At 43.6% G+C, this 22,996-nt stretch overlaps 3 protein-coding genes across 3 annotated transcripts; 2 read left to right on the forward strand and 1 right to left on the reverse strand.

Annotated features, from left to right (window-relative positions):
• The first annotated feature begins 3,335 nt into the window (after nucleotides 1-3,335).
• Nucleotides 3,336-4,808, forward strand: LOC136654172 (uncharacterized). The gene is made up of 2 exons (XM_066631085.1): nucleotides 3,336-3,793; nucleotides 3,876-4,808. The coding sequence occupies exons 1-2, from the start codon at nucleotides 3,374-3,376 to the stop codon at nucleotides 4,398-4,400; spliced, it is 945 nt and encodes a 314-aa protein (XP_066487182.1). The 5' UTR covers nucleotides 3,336-3,373; the 3' UTR covers nucleotides 4,401-4,808.
• A 188-nt stretch (nucleotides 4,809-4,996) lies between these two features.
• LOC136652219 (uncharacterized) lies at nucleotides 4,997-10,879 on the forward strand. The gene is made up of 12 exons (XM_066629149.1): nucleotides 4,997-5,548; nucleotides 6,679-6,759; nucleotides 6,844-6,885; nucleotides 6,963-7,025; nucleotides 7,122-7,190; nucleotides 7,287-7,316; nucleotides 7,406-7,471; nucleotides 7,716-7,829; nucleotides 7,929-8,027; nucleotides 8,175-8,264; nucleotides 8,542-9,492; nucleotides 10,809-10,879. The coding sequence occupies exons 1-12, from the start codon at nucleotides 5,449-5,451 to the stop codon at nucleotides 10,877-10,879; spliced, it is 1,776 nt and encodes a 591-aa protein (XP_066485246.1). The 5' UTR covers nucleotides 4,997-5,448.
• A 4,295-nt stretch (nucleotides 10,880-15,174) lies between these two features.
• LOC136652220 (uncharacterized protein F54H12.2-like) lies at nucleotides 15,175-16,485 on the reverse strand. The gene is made up of 2 exons (XM_066629150.1): nucleotides 15,502-16,485; nucleotides 15,175-15,336 (listed from the first exon to the last, which is right to left on the reverse strand). Exons 1-2 carry the CDS (start codon nucleotides 16,483-16,485, stop codon nucleotides 15,175-15,177), a joined length of 1,146 nt encoding a protein of 381 aa, XP_066485247.1.
• Between the last annotated feature and the right edge of the window lie 6,511 nt (nucleotides 16,486-22,996).

Below are 22,996 nucleotides of genomic sequence, written 5' to 3' on the forward strand. Positions count from 1 at the left end.
TCATACAAGGTCCTCATTTTTTTTTTTTAAGTGATTGGTTCTAGCAAGCAGAGCCATTGGAAGAAGAGTTTTTCCTATGGTAAATTCCCCCACCCAGCTAGTTTGCTGCTAGCAATAAACACACAGGAGCAAAGGCACTTAAAGTTTTCAATATATATATATATTGATATACCACTTTTCTTGTACACTTGCAGATGTGAGTCTTGTAGACTCAGGGTGGTTGACATTGGCAGGCAATTAGCAGGGCTATCAACCCTCTAATTCGCCCAACTGGCTTCTGGTTACTGCAGCTTGCTCTCTCAATATACGGGCCTTACAGATATATATCAGGTCAATTTGCAAATGCCCTCAAGTAGCCTTGACTTGCAGCTAAAGACCCCACTTGGCTTGAAACAGGGAGCCAGACACAACCTATCAGGGCAGCACAAGACAAGTCACAGGATACTATTCACTATCAGTTCCCCCTTCTTGTGGTTCTAAATAAGCCACACCACTGTACGTAGACAGAATTCATTAAAGGATAGGAATAACATAAGACAGGCACTTCACTTAGTCAGATTTAGGAATTTAAAGAGAGCATACAATACACAACAAATTAAAAAATAATAAAAATCTAACTCCTAACACAATCACTCACCAAAGTCTCACATCAATGAATCTCAGTCCATCAGCCAGTCCTGCCATGGTCAAGAAAAAAACCAAGACAAAGGAACTTTCCAAAAAGTGGTTCTTATAACAAACTTGAACCCAGCAGCCAATCAGAAATCTGAACCAGCCAAACTTTCCAGAATGCTACATGATTCCCAACTACTTCCTCATGGTGGTAGGTCCCCCTCCCAATCTGAAAACCTGCAGCTGGAACAAATTCCTAATCAGAGTGTCCTTGGCCAATCAGCTACTCTGGGAATTGCTATCTCCAGGGTTGAGGGTTGGTGCTTCCCCCATATCTCTAAGAAGCAAATTCCTTTGGTATGCTCTAATGCAGTATTTCTCAAGCTGTGGGTCAGAACCCACTAGGTGGGTTTTGAGCCAGTTTCAGGTAGGTTCCCCATTCATTTTGATAATTTTAATATATTAGACTTGATGCTATCATGGTATGTGATTGCATTTGAATAAATGTTACTTGTCTGTACTCTTAACAGGCTATTATGTATATGCTTTTAACAATGATAGTAAATGGGACTTACTCCTGGGTAAGGGTGGGTAGGATTGCAAGATTGTTAAAACTCTTGCCTTCTGATGATGTCACTTCTGGTGGGTCTTAGAGCTAAAAGTTTGAGAACCACTGCTCTAATGAGCAACTTTCTCATAACTGTGTCCAGTTAACATGGCTTCAGGCAGATGCCTATACTTTGCTCTTTGTGTGAAAGTAAGGAGGTTGGTGCTCTTTAGGAACAGCTGCCTGTAATTAGGACAGAGCCTAGCAGCCTGGATGCTTCTCCTTCGATGGTCAAGAGAGGCAGGACCCTGTGAGAAGAAGGAAGTTGCTTGATGGACACAACTCCTACAGAGAACAGGTAAGGGGTCTTGGGCAACTGGGCACCACACTGCCCCAGAGTGTTCTGCAGGCTGCATTGCATCCATATTCCAATTTAAACCAGGGGTCTCCAAACCTGGCCCGGGGGCCAGATGTGGCCCACAGCGAGCTTCCATCTGGCCCATGGTCATCTTCTTGTCCCCTGAAAGTCTCTGGCCCACTTCACCAAACATGACTGGAACTATGCTCCAGTTGCGTCTGGAGGGTGTTGTAAGGGCCAGAAAGGTTGAATGGATGAGCCCATTCATTCATTGATTCACTCATCTAAGTTCCATCTCTAACTTATTTATATAAATTTTATATTTAAATTTTTTTTCCGGCCCCCAACACCATGCCAGATATTTCATGCAGCCTTCTGGTCAAGAAGTTTGGAGACCCCTGATCTAAACCTCTATATTAGGGCCAAAGATGGGAGAGGGTATTGTTCGGGTCCAGAGGGGCTGGTCTCTGGCCAGGAATTGTACATCCAGATACAAAAACTATACAGAGGGAGATCCTGCACTGGTTTCTCAGTACTCCAATTCCTGGCATTGCTAAATTTTTCCTCATCTGAACAAGCTCAGCAATTCTCCATGCAGACAGCACAATCCACTTGAGTGCTGTTCTCATGCAATTTCCGATGAAAAGCAGGGGAACTGAGTGGGAGCAAAACTGGGGGAAAATGTTACATCATAACACTGCAGATGCTTTTCATTTGCCTGGGTAAAGTTCTAACATCTTTGGCCATTGTTTTCTTCTGGGGTTCGTACAGTTCCGTAGAACAAACATTTTCATGCTTTGGTCCCCTTACTTTTGGCATCAAATGGGTCAGAGTGATCACCTGCTATTCGGATGTTCTCATTCTTGGTACATGTTGACATGTGCATGCTTGGTACAAGCAGGTCTTCTAATTCAAATGGAGCCTGTAGTCATTGATTTTCATAGATCTTGCATTTCTCAGTGAATATGTTCAGGATCCAGGGTGGCAGGCTTTGAAGGAGAATGCAAAATAAATGTTTATGAATACTGCTTATTGCAGCATTCCTCATGGCAAAAGAGTATTTGTGAACAAGATGCCTGCAGGCAAGGATACTTGCATAATATGACCTTGTGTGTTGTTAAGGGAACAACCTAACAACCTGACCTTATCCAGCAGGGACTATATTTATGCCTACTGCTAAATAACATGGTGCGATTGCAGGATAGTAGTAGGAAGTACATACCTTATGTCAAAACTATCTTTGACAGCTGGTCCCGCCCCTTTTTACTGGAAATCCCGCCCCCTAAGGGGGTTCAAGTGACCCCTCAAACAACTCCCCCCACTGCCCCCCACCACTGGGGAGGGTTTTTGGGGCACCCCGACATTTGGTTTGGCGGGAAAAGGAACCCGTCAATAAAAGTGTGGGAAAGGGGTTCATGTGACCACTCAAACAACTCGCCCCGTTCCCCTCGACCGCTAGGGAAGGGTTTTGTAGCACCCCGACATTTGGTTTGGCGGGAAAAGGAGCCCGCCAATAAAGTGTGGGAAAGGGGTTCATGTGACCACTCAAACAACTCGCCCCGTTCCCCTCGACCGCTAGGGAAGGGTTTTGTAGCTCCCCGACATTTGGTTTGGCGGGAAAAGGAGCCCGCCAATAAAGTGTGGGAAAGGGGTTCATGTGACCACTCAAACAACTTGCCCCATCGTCGCCGACCAATAGGCGCAGGTTTCATAGCTCTCAGACCACCATGTGGAGCCAATGGGAAAAAAGGGGGAGTGGGAACAGGTCCGGACATGTCCTTGTATTTAAGGCACAGGTCCTTTTGGGGGGGAGGGAGAAACCTGTTCAGCCTTTTGCTGTTGCTGCTGTTTCTGCCATGGCCTCCCCTCTGAAAAGCTCACCCGCTTCGCCTTCTGAGACCGAGACTCCCCAGTTGGAGTGCGAATCCCCTGCCGGGGAGGAGAGTGAAAATCACACTATGGTGGTGGTCAAGATGGAGAGCCCCGAAGAAGAGAAGGAGAACGTGCCGCCTTCTGAGGGGGGGGAGACACCAGTCAGACCCGTGGATTCTCAAAACTACGTTCGCAAACTGCTCAAGATGGAGAGCTGCGATGAATCAGAGACCCCAGACAGGCCCACTGATTCTCAAAGCCTACCGCAGGCACCTATGAAGAAGAAGCAAAAATGTAGGCGTTATGAAGATGAAGAGGATGATGTGTTACCGTTTCCATCTTTGAACCTGGTTTACCAATTTGCAATGGAAGAGCCACCTGTACCTAGAGAAACTGAAGCAGAGGTAAATCACTTGCTTGAGTGCATACGTGAGTGTGTTGCCTGAAATGTAAAATCAAAAAATACTTATTTGTGTTTTTTTGTAGGCTATTCCAAAGAAGGATGTGAACCAAGACGCTTTCAAAACGCTACGGAACATTTTAGGGGTTCTCCCGCTGGACAGACAGAACAAAAATCTGACATCACAGACAAGGCAGAGAATCACAAAGAGTGTGCTGAGAGCAAGTTTGTTCACCATAGTGAAGTATTGTGTATCAAAATTTCTCGAAGTGTCCTGTGACGGATGTCAAACAAAGGCCCCAAACCAGGACGCCCATGTCTGCTTGGACTGGACTCAGGAGTTTATTCGAGACATGCTGCGCAGGGTTATGAAGAAATTGGACATTAGAAGTCTGTTGCACACGTGTATCTGTATTGCATTTTCATTAGGTTGTCTGGAGATGAAGCAGGAATTTCCTGAATACGTTATGTCTTTATTGGATCATGTATATAAATTTGAATCTGAACCCCATAAAATAGCTGCTAATCTGCTTCAGCCGCAAGATCGTGTTTTTCTTTTTTCTGTTGAAAGAGTGGTCAAAGCCAAATCTTTTTGGTTTTATCTGATGTAATATTATTGGAATAATAATGGAGTGGAATGGAATATTAATATATGGATCTTGCATGACTAGGGAAAAAAAGTAGAGAGAGAGAATGCTTATTTTAAAAAAAAAATGTGCATGTTTAGGAATAAATTGCAGATCTTGCATGACTAGGGAAAAAAAGTAGAGAGAGAGAATGCTTATTTTAAAAAAAAAATGTGCATGTTTAGGAATAAATTGCAGATCTTGCATGACTAGGGAAAAAAAGTAGAGAGAGAGAATGCTTATTTTAAAAAAAAATGTGCATGTTTAGGAATAAATTGCAGATCTTGCATGACTAGGGAAATGATGCTTTCAATGGAATTTTAGAAGTAGAGAGAAGACAAGTGAGAGAGGGGATTGCTTATTGTTCTATGTATGGAAATAAAAAATCAAATTTTTTTACAAGGTCTTGTGTGTTTGTTGCTTACAAGGGGGGGTTTATTTCAATTGAATTTTAGAAGACATGGGCTTGGGGGGCATGGGAGAATAGAACCTGCTCACATAGGGGTTACACTAAAAAAAAGGACTGAAAATCAGAAGCTGATCAGACACATTTTTATATGGGAAAACAATTTCAGCTATTTTATATTCCATGAGACTGGGAATCAGAATCTGTGTCTGGTTTTTTACACGTGCAAAAACCAGATACAGGTCAATGGGTTAATCCTGAATGATTGCATTCCATTAACTTCGAAATATATCAATTTTTTGACCTGTGTCTGGTTTTTTACACGTGCAAAAACCAGATACAGGTCAATGGGTTAATCCTGAATGATTGCATTCCATTAACTTCGAAATATATCAATTTTTTGACCTGTGTGGTTTTTTACACGTGCAAAAACCAGATACAGGTCAATGGGTTAATCCTGAATGATTGCATTCCAATAACTTGGAAATTTTTTGACATGTGAAACAGAATTTGGGGTCTGTTTTTTACGTGACTTCTTTTAAGATTTATGGTGTGAAAATAAAAACATACTAACTTACCATCATTTTTTGTTTATTGTATGGGCCTGGGAAGAAAAAACTAATTGGAATGTCCAGATGTGAGGGTACAGAGATTTTTCCTATAAAAGGGGACACCTTATTGTGTGTGTCAGTAGATCTTCCAAAAATAGAAGGCTGCACTTCATTTGGTAAGCATATTGCTCTCCTTGCCTTGGAATTTGTATGTGAACCTGATAGAATTAAATATTGCTTCTCTCTATCTATCTGTATGTCTTTTATGTCAGAATCTGTATGTCAGACTGCAAGTGCTCTGGGGCATTCTTGGTCTGAGAAAATCTTACATCTGTATTGCTGGCTGCATAATTTTGTATGAATGTACTATGCCAACCAACATGTCTGTGTGAAACTTGCCTCTGTGTGTGTGTGTGTGTGTGTGTGTGTGTGTGTGTGTGTGTGTGTGGAGGGGTGGGCAGGTGGGTAGTGTGGGGCTGTCAGCAGGGGCCTCTCTTATTCAATGTGGGCCTGTGTGCCTTTACACTTTACAAGTGGTCAGTGCAAATTGTTTGAAATCTTGATTTTTTGGGAGGGAGGGGGTGGAATGTTTTGAGCATTTTCCAACACTGCAAGGGCCTGTGTGAATCTGTTAGAATTAAATATTGCTTCTCTCTGTCAGAATCTGTATGTCAGACTGCAAGTGCTCTGGGGCATTCTTGGTCTGAGAAAATCTTACATCTGTATTGCTGGCTGCATAATTTTGTATGAATGTACTATGCCAACCAACATGTCTGTGTGAAACTTGCCTCTGTGTGTGTGTGTGTGTGTGTGTGTGTGTGTGTGTGTGTGTGTGTGTGTGTGTGTGTGGAGGGGTGGGCAGGTGGGTGGTGTGGGGCTGTCAGCAGGGGCCTCTCTTATTCAATGTGGGCCTGTGTGCCTTTACACTTTACAAGTGGTCAGTGCAAATTGTTTGAAATCTTGATTTTTGGGAGGGAGGGGGTGGAATGTTTTGAGCATTTTCCAACACTGCAAGGGCCTGTGTGAATCTGTTAGAATTAAATATTGCTTCTCTCTATCAGAATCTGTATGTCAGACTGTTTTTATTCAAGGTTTGTATTTTTCACTCTGTATGTGCTCAGGGGCTAATATTGACAGGAGTTAAAAAATCCTAGCTGTCTCTCTCTCTTTCAGGTGTTGAATTTTGTGTGAGGTGCATGACTTTTGCTTTTTCCCATGGAATTTGACTGCCCCCTTGTGTCAATTTGATGAAGGGTCTGTCTTGAATTTTGGCCATAGGGCAAAAAATGTTGTCTTTTTTTTCCAGGTGTACAGTGCAAAAAAAAAAATTGTTTGATTGGTGGAATGTCAGAGGAAGATGAACCAAATATTTCACAGGAATCTGATGGTGAGAATCATCTTAAATAATAGTATTCTATTATTTTTAAAACTACAAGAAACATTTATATGTCTTCTTCTGTTTCAAATTTAGTGCTGTTTCTGGGGGCACTGCAGGAATCAACTGCTAAACCAGGTATTTGTTCAGTCTCCATTTTTATTTTTTTATTTCCTCTGAATATTGAGCAATTCAAAATGGTTCTTTTTTTTCAGATCCCCCTAGCCAGTCAGGTGACAATTCAGACTGTATGAAAAAGACTTTCATATTTCGAAAAGGTAAAACTGTGCATATTTTTTAATTAAGTTTCTTTTTAAAATAAGTAAAGTGATCCTACTCATTTTTATTTTTTTAAAAAAAACAAAAAACTGTAGGACTTCCTTCAAGTACCAGATTAACCCCCCCACCCAGTTCTGATGGGTTATACTCAGCTTCCAGTTCTGGTATGTGTTACCTCATATTTTATTTAAAAATCATGAAAGTGGATATCCTATATATAATCATAATTATTTTTTCTGTTTTATTTCTTTGTTTTGAAGGAGAATCATCCCCCGCCCTTTTCAAAAGAGGTAAAAATTCTGCTATTGCTCCCCTTTTTTTTATTGCCCATTTATAAATATTTAATATAAAATTAAATTTCTGATCATTTCAGCTAAAGGAATTATTGATTCAGCTCTCACAGCCAGATGTGGTGGTGGTGGTGGTTCGGGCGTTTTTAAAAGAGGTATTTTTTATGATTAATAACAAGGAAAATCTTTTTTTATTATTTATTATTTATTATTTATTATATGCCGATACATTTTTTTTTCCTTTTATCCTTTTAGTTGCTAGAGGGTCACCAAAATCCAGCACAGGGGGAGGTAATCCTAGGCCTTTTTTAGTTGCTAGAGGGTCACCAAAATCCAGCACAGGGGGAGGTAATCCTAGGCCTTTTTTAAAAAAAAAAATTTTGGTTTTTCCACATTCAGGAAATACTGTGTCTGTGCAAAGTCAAGCAGGTGTTAGTGGACCCCAAGGAAAATCTCCATTGAGTCCAAAGCCTGGCACGTCCAAACCACATGCTCTGGACAGTCACAAAAAAAGTAACTACCTGTATAAATTACATAATAGGAATATTTTTGATGGAAAATCCTATGTCACTATTTTCTAGCGCTTTTAAATTTTGGTTTGTCTACATTCAGGAAATCCAAGGCCAATGCCTCCAGCACCTGGTAATGTGGTCCAAAGAAACATTCCCATGTCACCAAGACCTAGTACCTCAACAGCGGGGAATCAGAAAGGTATCAGCTGTTCCATTTCCACCCTATATAAACTAAAAAATAAAATTAATATTGGGTTGGGGTGTGGTAATCTGATGCCTCTTTTTTCCTAGGAATGTCAGATTTTTAAAAGAAAATGATTTTAAAATATAGTTTTTCTACATTCAGGAAATACTGTGCCTGTGCAAAATATTCTTCAAATAAAAGCTGATGGAGGGCCCTCCACTTCTAATGCAGCATCTATTCCCAACCAGAAAGGTAACCACTTGTATAAATTTATCCACTAAATTTGCCAAAAATTATTTCTTTACTCCTTGGGACTGGATGCCTTTAAGAGGGGAAAAAATCCACTGGGGGTTACAAGCCAGGATTTTAGAAGTGGACTATGCAAGGGAGTCTCTTTTTTTACCTAGTGTGAGATACAGGGTGTAGGACTAGGTGGGGGCCTATGGTCTGTTCTTATGATAATAAATTGCCTATTTCAGTTATGTAGTCTCCCCATTCAGTAAAAGAAAATTATGCCTTTTCCTTCTAGGAACTGTCACACCTACAGGGAGACCATCCCTTGACCGGAAACGTCCTCCTGCTGCTGCCTTGTCTGAAAGTGAATCTGAAGATTTTGCTCCGAAGAAAAAACAGAAGAAAACCAGAAACCTTGACCCAGATGAATGTTTTGAATTGGGGGGGTTATTGAATCAGTGTATGAATTCTGTTATTGAGAAGGAGAGAAAACTCTCAGCTCAGCTTAGCTACTGGAACTCAGAGCTAAAAAAGCACTGGTGTTCGTTGTTTCAGGGCAAGGGGCTTGACAAACAGATGCTTGTTTCTTTTCAAGAAAATATTAAAAACTTCCAAATCTATCCTGAGAGTCTGCAGGGGGACCTGAGCCAGACACCACACAGCTCTCCACTTGATGCAGGGGTGAATCAGTTTGGGGCAGGCTTCCCACAGGACTCCTCTGATTCAGAGGATGATGATGATATAGGACTTTCTCCCATCCCCCAGGGGTCACCTGTTCCTGCACCAAATGTTGGTGTTGATATGGTTGAAGACCATTCTGATAGTGGGTATTCCTCCAATCGAACCCGTGTGTCCGATAGCGGTTATTCCACCATGAACACTACAGGGGGGGAGGAGGAGGAGGAGCCTGAACCAAGAGTCTACCTTGAAAGGGAGGGTCGCTGGGAATGGCATGCTCAGAGACTACCTGTCTCCCGATACACTTTTTCCTTCCGTTTTGTAAACCTGGAGCGTTTAAGTAACCCCCTGTTGGTTGAACACGCCATAATCAGTAACATTCAGGACTTATTGGGAGAATTACGTAGCGAAATACATCCTTCGGATTTAGTACAACTGCGTCTTGAAGGAGAAGGGTTAAATAACCCCCTCTTCTCCTTGAGGAGACACATCAATGCTCTGGACGCCGCATCATTTTTTGCTAACATAGGGAATCTCATTCAGAGCAATGCAGAAGTTCATCTCCATGGTCTGCTGCGTCTCATTGTTTCTGTTATCAGAAACAGGGGTGGAAGGGGTCGAAGACTGTTAAGCACTGTCCTTTATAGCAAGATCATAGAAAAGAAAAGACAACACCTTGTTGACCTGAATAATGAGGACAGCAACCTTTGCTTTGGGGGGAGTCTCTTAGCAATCATAAATGGCCAAGGGTATACTGATTTTCATTTATTACAGATGGCAAGACAGCTGTATGCAGCAGTTGGGATTGCCCCTGATAAAAAAATACTACTATCAGACCTGAGGAGATTTGAAAGGTATTTACAAGTGAATATAGGGGTTGTCCTATATGGTGATAAAGGCTGGGAAATTTTCAGATCGGGCCCACTTATACATGATAAGTCCTACTTTCTACTGCTACACGATGAACATTATTATGGTATTCTAAACATGAAAGGATTCTTTGGTTCTAGAAATTACTGCTCCATCTGTGGAACTCCTTATGCTCATACACACACTTGTAGGTTTCGCTGTCGTTTTTGTTTACGGAGGCAGTGTACCAGGGAGGTGGAGGTGCAGTGTGAAAGCTGCAGACTGATATGCCCTTCTCGGACCTGTTTAAATATCCATAAAAAGTTAGCAGCCAAAAAAGAGATTGACTGCTTCTCTAAACGGCTGTGTGAAGAATGTGGGGGTTATGTCGCTAAAAGACACAAATGCAAGCCACGAAAGTGCTTGGAGTGTCTCAGTATTCCTTTACCTGGCCATCTCTGTTACATTCCCCCTCTTAGGGAACCTGAACTTTCAGACAAGTATATCTTTTTTGACTTTGAGTGTACTCAGGAGACAGGAATTCACCTTCCCAATTATATATACGCGATGGGGACAAAGGAAGGGAAAACTTGGGAGTTTAAGGGCGAAGGCTGTCTTTCAGACTTCATTTCAACTTTTATCTCCCCAAAGTTCAAAGGATTCACCTTTTTGGCACACAATGCAAAGGGGTATGATAGCTACTTTATCTTAAACCAGCTGGTGAAGGAAAGGATGGATGTGAAACTTATTGTACAGGGAGGTAAACTTATGTGCGTGACGGTTAAAAAATTGAAATTAAAATTTATCGACAGCTTAAACTTCCTCCCCATGAAGCTTGGGAAACTTCCCAAGGCTTTGGGGTTTGAGGGCTGTAAAGGATATTTTCCCCACTTTTTTAACACTGCTGAAAACTGGGATTACCAAGGCCCTCTCCCCCACCCGAAATTTTACGGGTATGATACCATGATGCCTGATGAGAAAAAAGATTTTCTCACGTGGTATGAGGAAAATAAGACCAGCATTTTTAATCTCCAGAAAGAGCTAGCGCATTACTGCCAACAGGATGTAAAAATATTGAGGAAGGCCTGTATGTTGTTCAGGGATGAAATCCTGCAGATGACTAAATCGGAAGGGAGGGACGGGCTGGATCCGTTTCAATACTTAACCATAGCTAGCGTCGCAATGGCCATGTTTAGATACATGTTTTTAGAAAGCAATGCCATTGCTATTCTACCATGGGACAACTACGACTTGATAAAAAAGCGATTTTCCTCTGCGGCTATACAATGGCTGATGTATCTGGAGCATAAAAAATCCATCGAGATCAGACACGCTCTGAAAGGGGGAGAATTTCAAGCAGGAGAATATTATCTGGATGGCTACGCAGTGATTGGGGGCAAACCGATAGCTTTTGAATTTTACGGGTGTTTTTATCACGGCTGTCCCATTTGTTACAAGGATACGGAAATAAACCCCCTCAGGAACACAACCTACCGTATGCTTTATTATGAGACCAAGCGTAGGGAGTATGAGATCAAAGATATGGGATTTGAGATCATTACCATTTGGGAACACGAATGGAGGGCAATGTTAGCCGGCGATGCAGCGCTTAAAGCGTTTCTATCTGAAATAAACCCTCCGCAACCTCTGCAACCTAGAGATGCGCTGTTTGGTGGGAGAACAAATGCCATTACCCTCTATTACAAGCCCAAAGAGGGGGAGGAAATATGTTATTATGACTTCACGAGCCTGTACCCTTATGTAAACAAAACAAAGAAATATCCTTTGGGGCATCCTGAAATTATCACCAAGAACTTTAAGCCCCTGTCTTGCTATTTTGGTGTCGTGAAAATGAAAGTGCTCCCCCCGAGAGGACTCTTTTTCCCTGTATTACCGGTTAGGCTGAGGGGGAAGCTCATGTTCCCTTTGTGCCAGAAATGTGCGGAAACGAGCCAGCAGGAACCCTGCCGTCACTCTGATGAGGAACGCGCCATCATAGGCACATGGTGCACTTTTGAGGTGATGAAAGCCCTGGAAAAGGGGTACAGGGTCTTGGCAATTTCAGAGATATGGGATTTTCCTGGCGAATCTGACGAGTTGTTTTCTGGTTACATTAAAATGCATCTACGTCAGAAACAAGAAGCCACGGGCTATCCCTCGTGGTGCACGGATGAGGCGAAAAAGAAACAATATATCTCTGATTATCGTGAAAAAGAGGGCATTGAATTACGCCCCCAAAAGATCGCGGTGAACCCCGCAAAGCGCCAGATAGCAAAGTTGTTTTTAAATTCTTTGTGGGGAAAATTTGCTCAGCGCTCTAACTTGCTGAACAGCACCATCGTGAGGGACCCTACTCAGCTTCTGGAGTATGCCTTTTCACCTGCCTATGAGATTTCAGGGTTTGAAATTCTTGACGACGAGGCAATCACTGTGTCTTGGAGAAATTCATCAGACAGGTACACACGGTCCGGTAGAACAAATGTACTAATAGGGGCTTTTACAACCGCATACGCGCGATTAGAACTTTACAACTTGCTGGATCAGTTGGGTGACAGGTGCTTGTACCATGACACAGATTCTGTGATCTTTGTACATCGTGAGGGGGACTGGCGTCCCCCCCTAGGAGACTACTTAGGGGATCTGACAAATGAGATTCCCCCAAATGAACGCATCACAGAGTTTGTGTCAGCTGGTCCAAAGACCTACGGCCTGAGACTGTCCTCCGCGAGGTCTTACATGAGAGTGAAGGGCATTACGCTCCACGCTCAGAATTCTGAAAGGGTCCATTTCAATAGTCTGAAACAGATGGTTCTGGACTATGGAACGGGACCTAAAGAAATTGTTCTGCAGCAGAGGGGCATTCTGAGAAATAAAAAGATGTGGCGTATCGAAACAGGCGGTCTGAAAAAGACACTAAGGGTCGTATATGATAAGAGGGTCCTTCTGAAAGACTTCAGAACTCTCCCTTACGGGTATTAAGATGGATGTGCGGTGGAAACACCCTTTTTCGGCCATTTTAGCAGGGCCTAGCAACTGCGGGAAAACGTATTTTATAAAAAACATGTTGGATCACGCGCGTACTGTGCTCTCTGTTGTTCCTGAAAATATTGTATGGTGTTATGCATGCTGGCAGCCTATGTATAAGGAGCTCCTTCAGAAGTACCCCCACATATGTTTTATAGAGGGGCTCCCTGTGACGTTTAATGATGATGAAATACTACCCCCAAATAAAGTGAATCTTGTTATCGTGGATGACCTCATGGCCTCTGCTTCTTCCAGCACTGAGATAGCTGATGTTTTTACCAAGTATGTACATCACCATAATTTAAGTATATTTTTCATCACCCAGAACATTTTCTTTCAGGGAAAATCCAATCGCACCATTACCTTAAACGCAAAATACATGGTGCTCTTCAAAAACCCCAGGGACAAACTACAGATCGTTACACTGGCACGCCAGATGTACCCTGGAAACGTTCAGTTCTTTCTAGAGAGTTTTCAGGATGCTACCGCAAAACCTTATGGGTATCTGATGGTAGACTTAAACGCTTCCACGCCTGAGTCTTACAGATTGAGGACGGGGCTTTTCCCACCAGACTGGCCGGCCGTCTACACTATGAAAAAAAAGAAACTTGGAGCCCTTTACAAAAGCAAATGAGTTAACCCTTAGGGCGTTCAAATGTAAGTGCGTCCTCCTCACGGCAACATGTCTATCTGCGTGAGAAGAAATCTACCCCTTTTACAGCTGCTTATCAAGGCCCCCCCGCGACAGAGAAAAGCCATTCTGTGCGCGGCTCCTCACGATCTCGTCTCGGCTATCTCAGAAATTGCACTCAACACTTTAAAAGGTAACATTCCCTTATCTGGCAGTCAGATTTCTCAACTGAGAAAAAACCGCTCACTCATCAGAAAACTGAGTAATAAACGGCTATCATTAAGAAAAAAGAAGCAGCTGGTAAATCAATCTGGAGGGTTTCTAGCTCCTTTGTTAAGCATAGCTCTCCCCCTAGTCGCAGAGCTTTTACGTAACCGTTGATGGAACACGCTGAAAAAATGTTCCTTGTACCTAGCCACCAGTTAGAGCAACTGAAAAATCCTTCCTCAGGAGAAGAAAACATAAGAACTACAGCCCTCAGTTCCTTAGATGCTGACATGCGAAATGTTTTACAGAGAAGGGACTTAACGGAATATGAAAAGGCAAAACAATATTCCGCTCTGCTTCAAAAATATCTAACTCATGTGAAACAGGGGGAATCTGAAAAAGGACATCTGACCTTGTCGTTACCAGCAGCAATGGCTGCAGATCCGGCTGAGACAACAACCAAAACACATGTCTCTCCAGCTCCAGACAGGGTATATCATGAAGTCTTGGACAGTTTATCTGTCAGATATAAAAACCCTGCGAAGATAGTACTAAACAAAATGCTGCAAAACAAGTCTGTTTCTTCGTGGAATGAAAAGGGGGCTTTTGTTTACAAAGGGGAAACTATCCCTGGCTCCAACATGCTGGACTTGGTGAAAGGAATCACACAAATCCACGCACTGCCAGCTGTGCGCACCCCTAAGGGATGGGATGTCTTTCTGAAGGCAATGGCTGAACTAAATATCCCATCCACGGTTGTCGGCAACCCGGGAAACAGGACCTCTTTGGACCACTTGAAAAACCCCAGCCCCATGACGGAAATAAAACATACCCCCAAGTCTTCCAGAAGATCTTCTAAAAAGCAGAGACAATCTAGTTCTGTACCATGGCTGACCTTATAAAAAAATAAAAGCACTTTTTTAAAAAAAATACGCTGCTTCGACTTTTTTTTTCTTTTAAACCCCCCCCCTCAGAGAGGGGTATCTTTTTTATTGAAAACCATGCCCATGAAATTTACTACATGACACACAAGCTTGGGACTGATAAAAAAACCGGGGGGCTAGTCGCGACATGTTCTGCTTCTTTTTTACAAATAGCAGTACCATGCGGTCGTTCCTTAGCAAATCATCGGAATAGAGTTCTTGAATCTGGTTGAAAGTTAGCCCCTTACACCGCTGACGCAGAAAAAACACACAGTGGTAACCACAGGTTGCAGAGTCCGGGTATTGTACTTGCTTTGCTTGATATGTCGTTACAGGGGCACATGTTCTTAAAAAATCCATGATTGCCTCGGGGAATCGGGGATGGTCTGGCGGATGTCCGTAGGAGTCAAAAAACTCTACCCGGTTTTCTTCTGACAGGTACAAAGCTAACCAGTGCTCTCCCGGTCGATCATGAGGGTCCGTGTTGACCACCAGCCCTGCAGGTCTCTGTAGCTGGTTCGCTTTAGGAAGCCGGTCACAAGGAAACACTCCCTTGAATACCTTACGGGTGGCTGGGTCAGTGGACAGCAGCCGCGTTAACTGTAGAGTGTCCATGTCACATATAATCAAACAGAACATTCCTCTGGTTATTTATTTCAATTATGTTGTCAAAAACCCCGTAGACGATCATGTTAACGGTCTGTGGGAGGGGCCTGGCAAACCGAACTTCTGCCCTAAGGTTCCCCGTGTTGATCAAGGAATAGTGCTCGCCGCATTCCTGGTCAGGGGACAGGTCGAAGGCAAAGAGCGTGTACCCCCTCGCATAGTCTTCTCTGTTGACTATCAGCCCCTTGTCTTTCATGTGCTTACCAGAGGCGTGTACCAGGCTCATGTACTCCCTCACACAGCTTCCTTCTTGAAAGTCTGGCTGAAACGGCTTTGCTGGGATTTGGTACCCCGACAGGTAAATAGCAAAAAAATTGATGTCATAATGCTTAAAGTTAAACGGGTTTTTGCTGAAGGTTCCGCTGAAAGCATCGTTGTCCACCAGGCCAATCACGACCATCTTTGGCAATTGTCCCAGAAACAGGTTCTCCTGGTTACTAACGCGACTCCCCACCGGGAGACTAAACACTTTCATACTGACACGGTCCACGGGGTACTTGGCGGTGGCTGTAAGCAAAGCTTCAGCATGCCCCAGCCGTACCCCCGGGGCAACTCTCACCTTCTTTACAAACAGTGACGCCGTCAAAAGCTTCAGCCGGTATTTGACATTTGCGTCATCAGTCATCATACAGAATCTGTCTTTGCTCCGTGTGAGTTTAATTTTCACATCCACCCCGTTTAACAACAGTTTTTCTTGAAAAAAGAGGTCCGCATGGAGATGACCCATGAGTTCTATTTTTCTGCTTTCAGCAGTCAGTCCAGCTCTTTTAATAAACCCTTGGTTTTGCCCATCCATGTCCGCTGAGTCGTGTTCACCAGGTGTGTCTTTGTAAAACATTCCTGCAGAGAACTGACTGGAAAGTGCATCTTCGCTGTAGTTTAGCACAGACTCGATGAAAGCCCTATAGGGATAGCAGTTGTTGCTTTGACTAATGAGTCTGTCTCCCAGGGTTACGTCCAGCTGACTAAAAATGGAAGCGATAGGGTAGTTCACCAACGCCACTTCTGCCTGTCGATCAATGTTACCCCCATCTTCTTTTACAATTTTACACCTCAAGTAAAGTAGAGTGTTGTTTAAATCCAAATAATCCTCCCCATTTCCCGCGATGAAAAACTCCAATGATGAAGACTCCGTCACAGCCGTCAACGGAGGCACCTCCACATAAACGCTTCCTTCAATGCTGGTCTGCGTAGGGGGTATTTGAAACAGGTCTAGTTCGGATTTTGTACACTCTTCTGAGCATCCGTGAATAAAAGCCATGGCTGTTTTTTTTAAAATATGTCTCTAGAGAGGACTCTCTTTCTGCACCTCGGCTTCCGAGCTTTTCTCTTCTGTGTAGTCCTTCGACTTTTAGCCCTTCTTTTAAAGGGACGGGGTGGTCCTGTCAGCAGCGTTCGTGATGCTTTTCGTTTAACCGCTTTCCTTCTTTTCACGTACATCAGACCTGACCCCTTCTGTGGTATAACTTTATTCAATACGGCCTGAGAAACGTTTCCAACCACGTCCCGGGTAATATTGCGGGCAGCTAATTTAATGTGCGGTTTAATAATCTCTAACCCCCTCCTCAAAAGGGGAACCGCCTTTCGAAAAAGACTTCGGAATATGCCTCCGACCCCCGCTCCATACATAACAGGCGCTCCATGAAATCCTTGAAGTCCGTGCCCAGCCTGCACTCTGTAGTAGTTGGTAAAAAGGGCTGGGTCCCCATAGCGTTTTAGAAGGACCATGTTTTTTTTAAAATATCCTGTTTTTCCTGGGACGGAAGTGTAGCTTCACAACCACTTTGCCGAAACGAAATGACACGTTTTTGTTCTGGTCTGTCTTTATCTCCACGGTGATGCTGTCTATATGGTCTCTGCATACGCCGACATAGTGCGGTCTATCATAAGTCACCGTAACTCGTTCACCGTTCTCACCGCGAATAGGAACACATCGCAACAAAGGCACATAAAAGTCCCCCACGACCTGGTGTTCTATAATGTCTGTGTAAACATACAGGGTGCTAAACCCCCCTGTAATATCCGCAGTGAAGGTTGATTTTCTGGTGGTTAAACTCGTGTCCAGCCCTAATATATGAGACAGTTCCGCTTCTGCTTCAATTTTGTGAAGCGACGGGGCAATAAGATAGACCTTCCTATCCACAGAATCATAGGTCAGAGATGTATCAGGTGGTGGATTTATATGACTCTTTATTACCTTGTTCATATTATCCAGTATGTCAGGTACTGAAGCGTAATATCCCCTCCGTAGAGTGAATAGCCAATCTGTCCTGCCATCGTCAATTTGAAACTTTCTATCGTCTGTGAGTGTGTCCCAGGTGTGAGGGTATTGTATCTCTGCTAACCCCACTTCCCACTCCCCCGGCAGATCCAAGGAGCGCGCCAGCCGGATCGTGAAGGCAGCACTGGTGTTCTGATCAAATATTTTATTGCATGCGTTGCTAGGAAGGGTGATGTAAAAATCGTTTTCCGCCATTTTCCCCCTTCTCTACTTAGCTGTACACAGTTCAGAGTCTGCGACCCAACTATTAAATTTGTCAGGCCACCCTAACCATTTCACCAAGTGTTGCTTTTTCTTACCCCTTCCCCTTGTAGCTAGAACTTTTTCAACCCTGTAAATCCTATCCTCTCTGGCCCTCACTCTCTGTAATTCTTCAGGATAGAAAGTCCCCGCAATGCTCTCCCCCTCGTAATCTTTTAAGCTGTACACAGGTCTTCTCCCCTTGCTGCTGGCTTGGTTGACTATGAAAATTTCAGTGGTAAAGCTTTGTTCATAACCTTTTTCAAATACCCCCTTGAGCTTTGAGATCCTCACATGATCTCCTTTTCTGAACACAGAAACCTCTTTTCCCCCTCTAACCCAGTCTCCGTACACTGTTTTCCAGACAGCCCCTGCATTGGAGTGGCTCACATCCACAGGTCGAACCCTGATCGTTCTATGCACTGTGTGGTTATAACTGCTTATAAGTTGCGGTAGCACTTCCTTGTATCTAAAAGTGTTGTTAGCTGTGAAAAATCTCCACATTCTCGATTTTAGCGTTTTATTAAAACGTTCCACGATCGCAGCTTTGACCTCATTCCCTGTAACAAAGTGATGTACGCCGTGTTTTTTTAATAGTTCTCTCACAGTACGGTTTAGAAATTCTTTACCAGAATCAGTCTGCAATTTGCGAGGTATTCTCCCCTGCTTAAAGATGTGTTGAAAAGCGGTTGCCACCTGCCTGCCTGATTTGTCTTTCAAGCTTCTGGCCCATGCGTATTTGGAAAGTATATCCACCACTGTTAAAATGTACTTGTGTCCCGCGTTGTACTTAGAAAACTGTTGCATATCCACTAAATCAGCCTGCCACTGCGCATCCATTCCTGAAACAACCGTTTTGTTTCTCTTAAATCGTACTCGGTGCTGTTTGTGCAGTGTGTAAGCATCTTGCTCTGCAAGCCAGTCCTGAACATGTTTTTGAGTCAGAGATTTACTTTGCTTTTTGGCCTCTCGAAAGAGCGTGTTTACCCCTCCAAAGCTCCCGACTGCCCCAGGTGTATAATATATATTTTTTAAAATTTCCTCATGCTTTTCCATGGCTCCAGTTAGCACAAAAACGCGCACAATCAGATAACGTAATTCTGTTTTATTTTCTTCTTCACAGTTATTTTCATTCCTCCTCCGGGTTTTTAGGGAGGCACGAACAGCCTAACGGCTCACTGAGAGTCATGCGCCCAAAATCCTCTTCAATTTCCTAGACAAGACAAACAAAATCATGTCTCACACATTTTTTTCCCCCCCCTCAGTGATCAAGGTGTCTAGTTATATTTCAGACCCCCCCCCCCCGTAAAATTTTACATACAGACATGCACGGACACCATTGCGGTGTCTTCTTCGGGACTTTCCAGATATCTTCACTGGTATCCCCATCAGCCGACCAATCTAGTGGCGCAACATCTAGTTCCCGCATCTGATTTTTTTTAAAAAAAGAAAAATGCAAAATATTACCACTCCACCCCATGTACCCGATATCGAAAACCCCTCCCCCCAAAAAACAGCACTTTTTATTTTTTTTTTTTGCTTACCGTGGACTGTGTCCAATAGGGTGCTGAATCCACTTCACTTTCCTGGCTGTCAGGCAGAGAACTACCCCTGTATAAAACCCCCTCTGGAGGTCCAATACAGGGCTCTGGTTCTTCACTCTCCAAGGGGGCCTTTCCAATTAAATCATCCATGTGTGTACCCCATTCAAGTGAATTACTACGCGGATCCACAGCATTATAAAAATTGATAGTTGTACCCAAGCACTGCCCGTCTATAGTCTCCATTTTTATTTTTTTATTTTTTTTACACTCGGGCCAGGGCCTTAAATACAGGGGCATGCCAGGGCATGCCCAGACATGTTCCTGAAACCCTATTCCTATTGGTTCATTCCACCCTCCTCCCCCTCAAAAAACATACATTGTGGGTCTTCCATTTTATTTTATTTTTTAAAAATCATACAAAGGTTTTCTTGCATCTCCTTCACTTGTCATGAACACTTAGACAGCAGTGCCCTCTTGCAAGAAACTTTTGATACTTTTTTTTAGAAACCACAATATAAACATAGTCAAGGTAAGTGTAATCCTCCCCATTCACCAATGTATTAAGCCAAGACAACGGGTCAGGAAAGATATTCATGCTAGCAAACAGGCTTAAAATATAATCAACGGTTGTGGCAGTAAGATGCAAAAACCGAAAACTGTAAGCTATATTAATCACAGTGTTCAGAATTTCCTTCAGGTAGATTCTTTGACACACAACTTCAAAGAATCCTATTCTATCAAAATTACTCCATTGTCTGCAACGGTGGGCTTCCTCTTTCTTGGATTTAATTTTACATCCTATGCAGCAGTCAAGTAAATACCCCTTATAGCAATGCTTAAGAATCACATACAATGCGGCTCTGATCAATGATTTCATAGCGCCTGAGCGGCAATTAGGGGTGAAATGCTCCACCCGGGTCTTCTGAAGGCCTAAAATTTCACGGAAACTTGTACAGTCATTTTCTTCTTGATTTCGTGGATCCTTCCAGGTATTTGGAGATCCGGGACATTCTTTCTCCTTTTTTTAAAAAAAACAAAAAAACAATCTTAATTTCTAGTCCATTAATACAGATGCAATGACGATCAACCATAAATATAAAAATGTTACCTGCGCAATCTTAATTGCTGCAGCCTTAGGATACTCGGACACCGAGTGGTAAAACACAAACCCGCAGTCACAGCCAATTGGTGGAAAACGCACAGTCTCTTCATCCCAAGCCAACTTAAAAAGAAGCTCCATAGGTATCGGCCTACGAAATTCACCATTGACATCGATTTCACAGCAGCGGCTTTTCTTCCTCGGAGGAGAATCCATCAATCGCTCAGAGCCGGAAGCCCGGTAGGGAAGATTCTCAAACACTGATCTAGCCGCTCTAGTGTTAGGCGATTCAGGGATGTCCAGGGTCTCCCAGGGCGGCACGTTCTCCTTCTCTTCTTCGGGGCTCTCCATCTTGACCACCACCATAGTGTGATTTTCACTCTCCTCCCCGGCAGGGGATTCGCACTCCAACTGGGGAGTCTCGGTCTCAGAAGGCGAAGCGGGTGAGCTTTTCAGAGGGGAGGCCATGGCAGAAACAGCAGCAACAGCAAAAGGCTGAACAGGTTTCTCCCTCCCCCCCCCAAAGGACCTGTGCCTTAAATACAAGGACATGTCCGGACCTGTTCCCACTCCCCCTTTTTTCCCATTGGCTCCACACGGTGGTCTGAGAGCTATGAAACCTGCGCCTATTGGTCGGCGACGATGGGGCAAGTTGTTTGAGTGGTCACATGAACCCCTTTCCCACACTTTATTAGTGGGTTCCTTTTCCCGCCAAACCAAATGTCGGGGAGCTACAAAACCCTTCCCTAGCGGTCGAGGGGAACGGGGCGAGTTGTTTGAGTGGTCACATGAACCCCTTTCCCACACTTTATTGGCGGGCTCCTTTTCCCGCCAAACCAAATGTCGGGGTGCTACAAAACCCTTCCCTAGCGGTCGAGGGGAACGGGGCGAGTTGTTTGAGTGGTCACATGAACCCCTTTCCCACACTTTTATTGACGGGTTCCTTTTCCCGCCAAACCAAATGTCGGGGTGCCCCAAAAACCCTCCCCAGTGGTGGGGGGCAGTGGGGGGAGTTGTTTGAGGGGTCACTTGAACCCCCTTAGGGGGCGGGATTTCCAGTAAAAAGGGGCGGGACCAGCTGTCAAAGATAGTTTTGACATAAGGTATGTACTTCCTACTACTACTCAGGATATTCCCGTACTGTGAAAAGTGGCAAAATGTGGTACAATTATAAAGGAGTTTGGGGGGGTAATTGTCAGGCTATGAAAGGGATCAAGGGAGAGAAAAAAATATACATGCTGCAGTATGACAAAGAGGCTTGAAAAAGCTTATTGTGACTCGTCCTTAAAGGTTATTCAGGTTGCACTGTAGTCATAAGCAGGCGTGGAACTGCAAATTATAGAAGCAGGGAAAAGAAAAAGGAGCTTGCATGGGGATTCTTAATAAAATGGATCCTACAGATTTCAGCAGGAATGCCTGCAGCCTAACCCGGAATGGCATAAAAGAAGCTGCAAAGCTTCATGCAGAGAACTCAAAATTGGTTCAGTTCTACACCTTCACTTTTCCAGCTCCACTACAGTCAACTGTTCAAAGGTCTCCTGCTCCCTCATCTGTCCTTTCGCCTTGCTACCTTCAAGGCCTGGATTTTACACCCAAAGCACCTGCTGACATCTCCTCTCTGACTTCTGTCAAATCCAACAGCTCTGTGAAGCCACAGGTACAAACTTTGAGGCCTCAAATTCTACTGCACCCAGGCCCAAGTCCATGTACATGCAATAAGTGAATATTCTTCCCCTGCTTATGCCGGCCTTCACATCTCACCCCTTCTTCTATTGTCTCCCTCATGACTATTTTTAGATTGCAAGCCTCTTGGGGCAGGGACCCAACTGTTGTAAAGCACCATGTATGTGAAAGGTGCATGAGGAAAAATTGCTGCTGAAGGTACTCTGCAACCATTACTCATTGACCTCCATCAAGCATGGGGATTCCAAGTTAAATTAAAGGAAGAAAACAGACAAAAGCCTGAGGTCAAATGTTACTGCTGTCCAAAATGAATGCTGAACATGGCAGCTGACCAGTTCATGCAGCAAGCACAGCAGATGCATGAGAACAGAAAAGAACAACATTTATGCACGGTGTGCAGAAGGTCCCGATTCATTCCCCTGCACCTTCAGTTAAACAGCTGTTGGGTTAGAGGCTTTTGCAAAGCTCTCTGCCTAAGACCTCGGAGAACTGCCATGAGTCAAAGTGCATAACCTCAAGCTACAAAAACCTCATGGGTCTGACTATGTTTGATCCAGCTGCATGTGTATTACAGCATGAAAGCAGACCTCCCGATTAACACAAAGACCTAAGCCTGACTTTACTGCAACCCCAGTCTTTCAGCAAAGGTTGAATCTGTAACTAAATCACGTAGAGGTATTTTGTCCTACACTTGCTCCACTGAATGAAATTTGTCCCGGTTATTTGCAATGGGTTGAAAGGAAGAGAATCCATAACTTCAAAGTTGGATCATGAGGACTAGATACGGATCTGGTATTCTTCTATTCAAAATTATGTTTGTATTTTTGTGTTCCTGAGCCACTTATAGTTCTCAAAATGCTTTTCTTAAATTCACTATCAAATTCAGGTGCTAGCCTTCCTGTTTGAATTTCTGTGAGGTATGTAG

This window comes from Tiliqua scincoides, chromosome 5, assembly GCF_035046505.1.
Source record: "Tiliqua scincoides isolate rTilSci1 chromosome 5, rTilSci1.hap2, whole genome shotgun sequence".
Taxonomy (NCBI): Eukaryota; Metazoa; Chordata; class Lepidosauria; order Squamata; family Scincidae; genus Tiliqua; species Tiliqua scincoides.

What these genes read in the sequence shown, in the direction of transcription:
- LOC136654172 (XM_066631085.1), top strand. Translation starts at nt 3,374, where the DNA reads ATGGCCTCCCCTCTGAAAAGCTCACCCGCTTCGCCTTCTGAGACCGAG. An exon ending in CTAGAGAAACTGAAGCAGAG is followed by an intron (nt 3,794 to 3,875) that starts GTAAATCACTTG and finishes GTTTTTTTGTAG; the next exon opens with GCTATTCCAAAGAAGGATGT.
- LOC136652219 (XM_066629149.1), top strand. Translation starts at nt 5,449, where the DNA reads ATGTCCAGATGTGAGGGTACAGAGATTTTTCCTATAAAAGGGGACACC. An exon ending in CCCCGCCCTTTTCAAAAGAG is followed by an intron (nt 7,317 to 7,405) that starts GTAAAAATTCTG and finishes TTTCAGCTAAAG; the next exon opens with GAATTATTGATTCAGCTCTC. An exon ending in AACAGCGGGGAATCAGAAAG is followed by an intron (nt 8,028 to 8,174) that starts GTATCAGCTGTT and finishes TTCTACATTCAG; the next exon opens with GAAATACTGTGCCTGTGCAA.
- LOC136652220 (XM_066629150.1), bottom strand. Translation starts at nt 16,485, where the DNA reads ATGGCTTTTATTCACGGATGCTCAGAAGAGTGTACAAAATCCGAACTA. An exon ending in TGTCGGGGTACCAAATCCCA is followed by an intron (nt 15,337 to 15,501) that starts GCAAAGCCGTTT and finishes TCCCCTGACCAG; the next exon opens with GAATGCGGCGAGCACTATTC.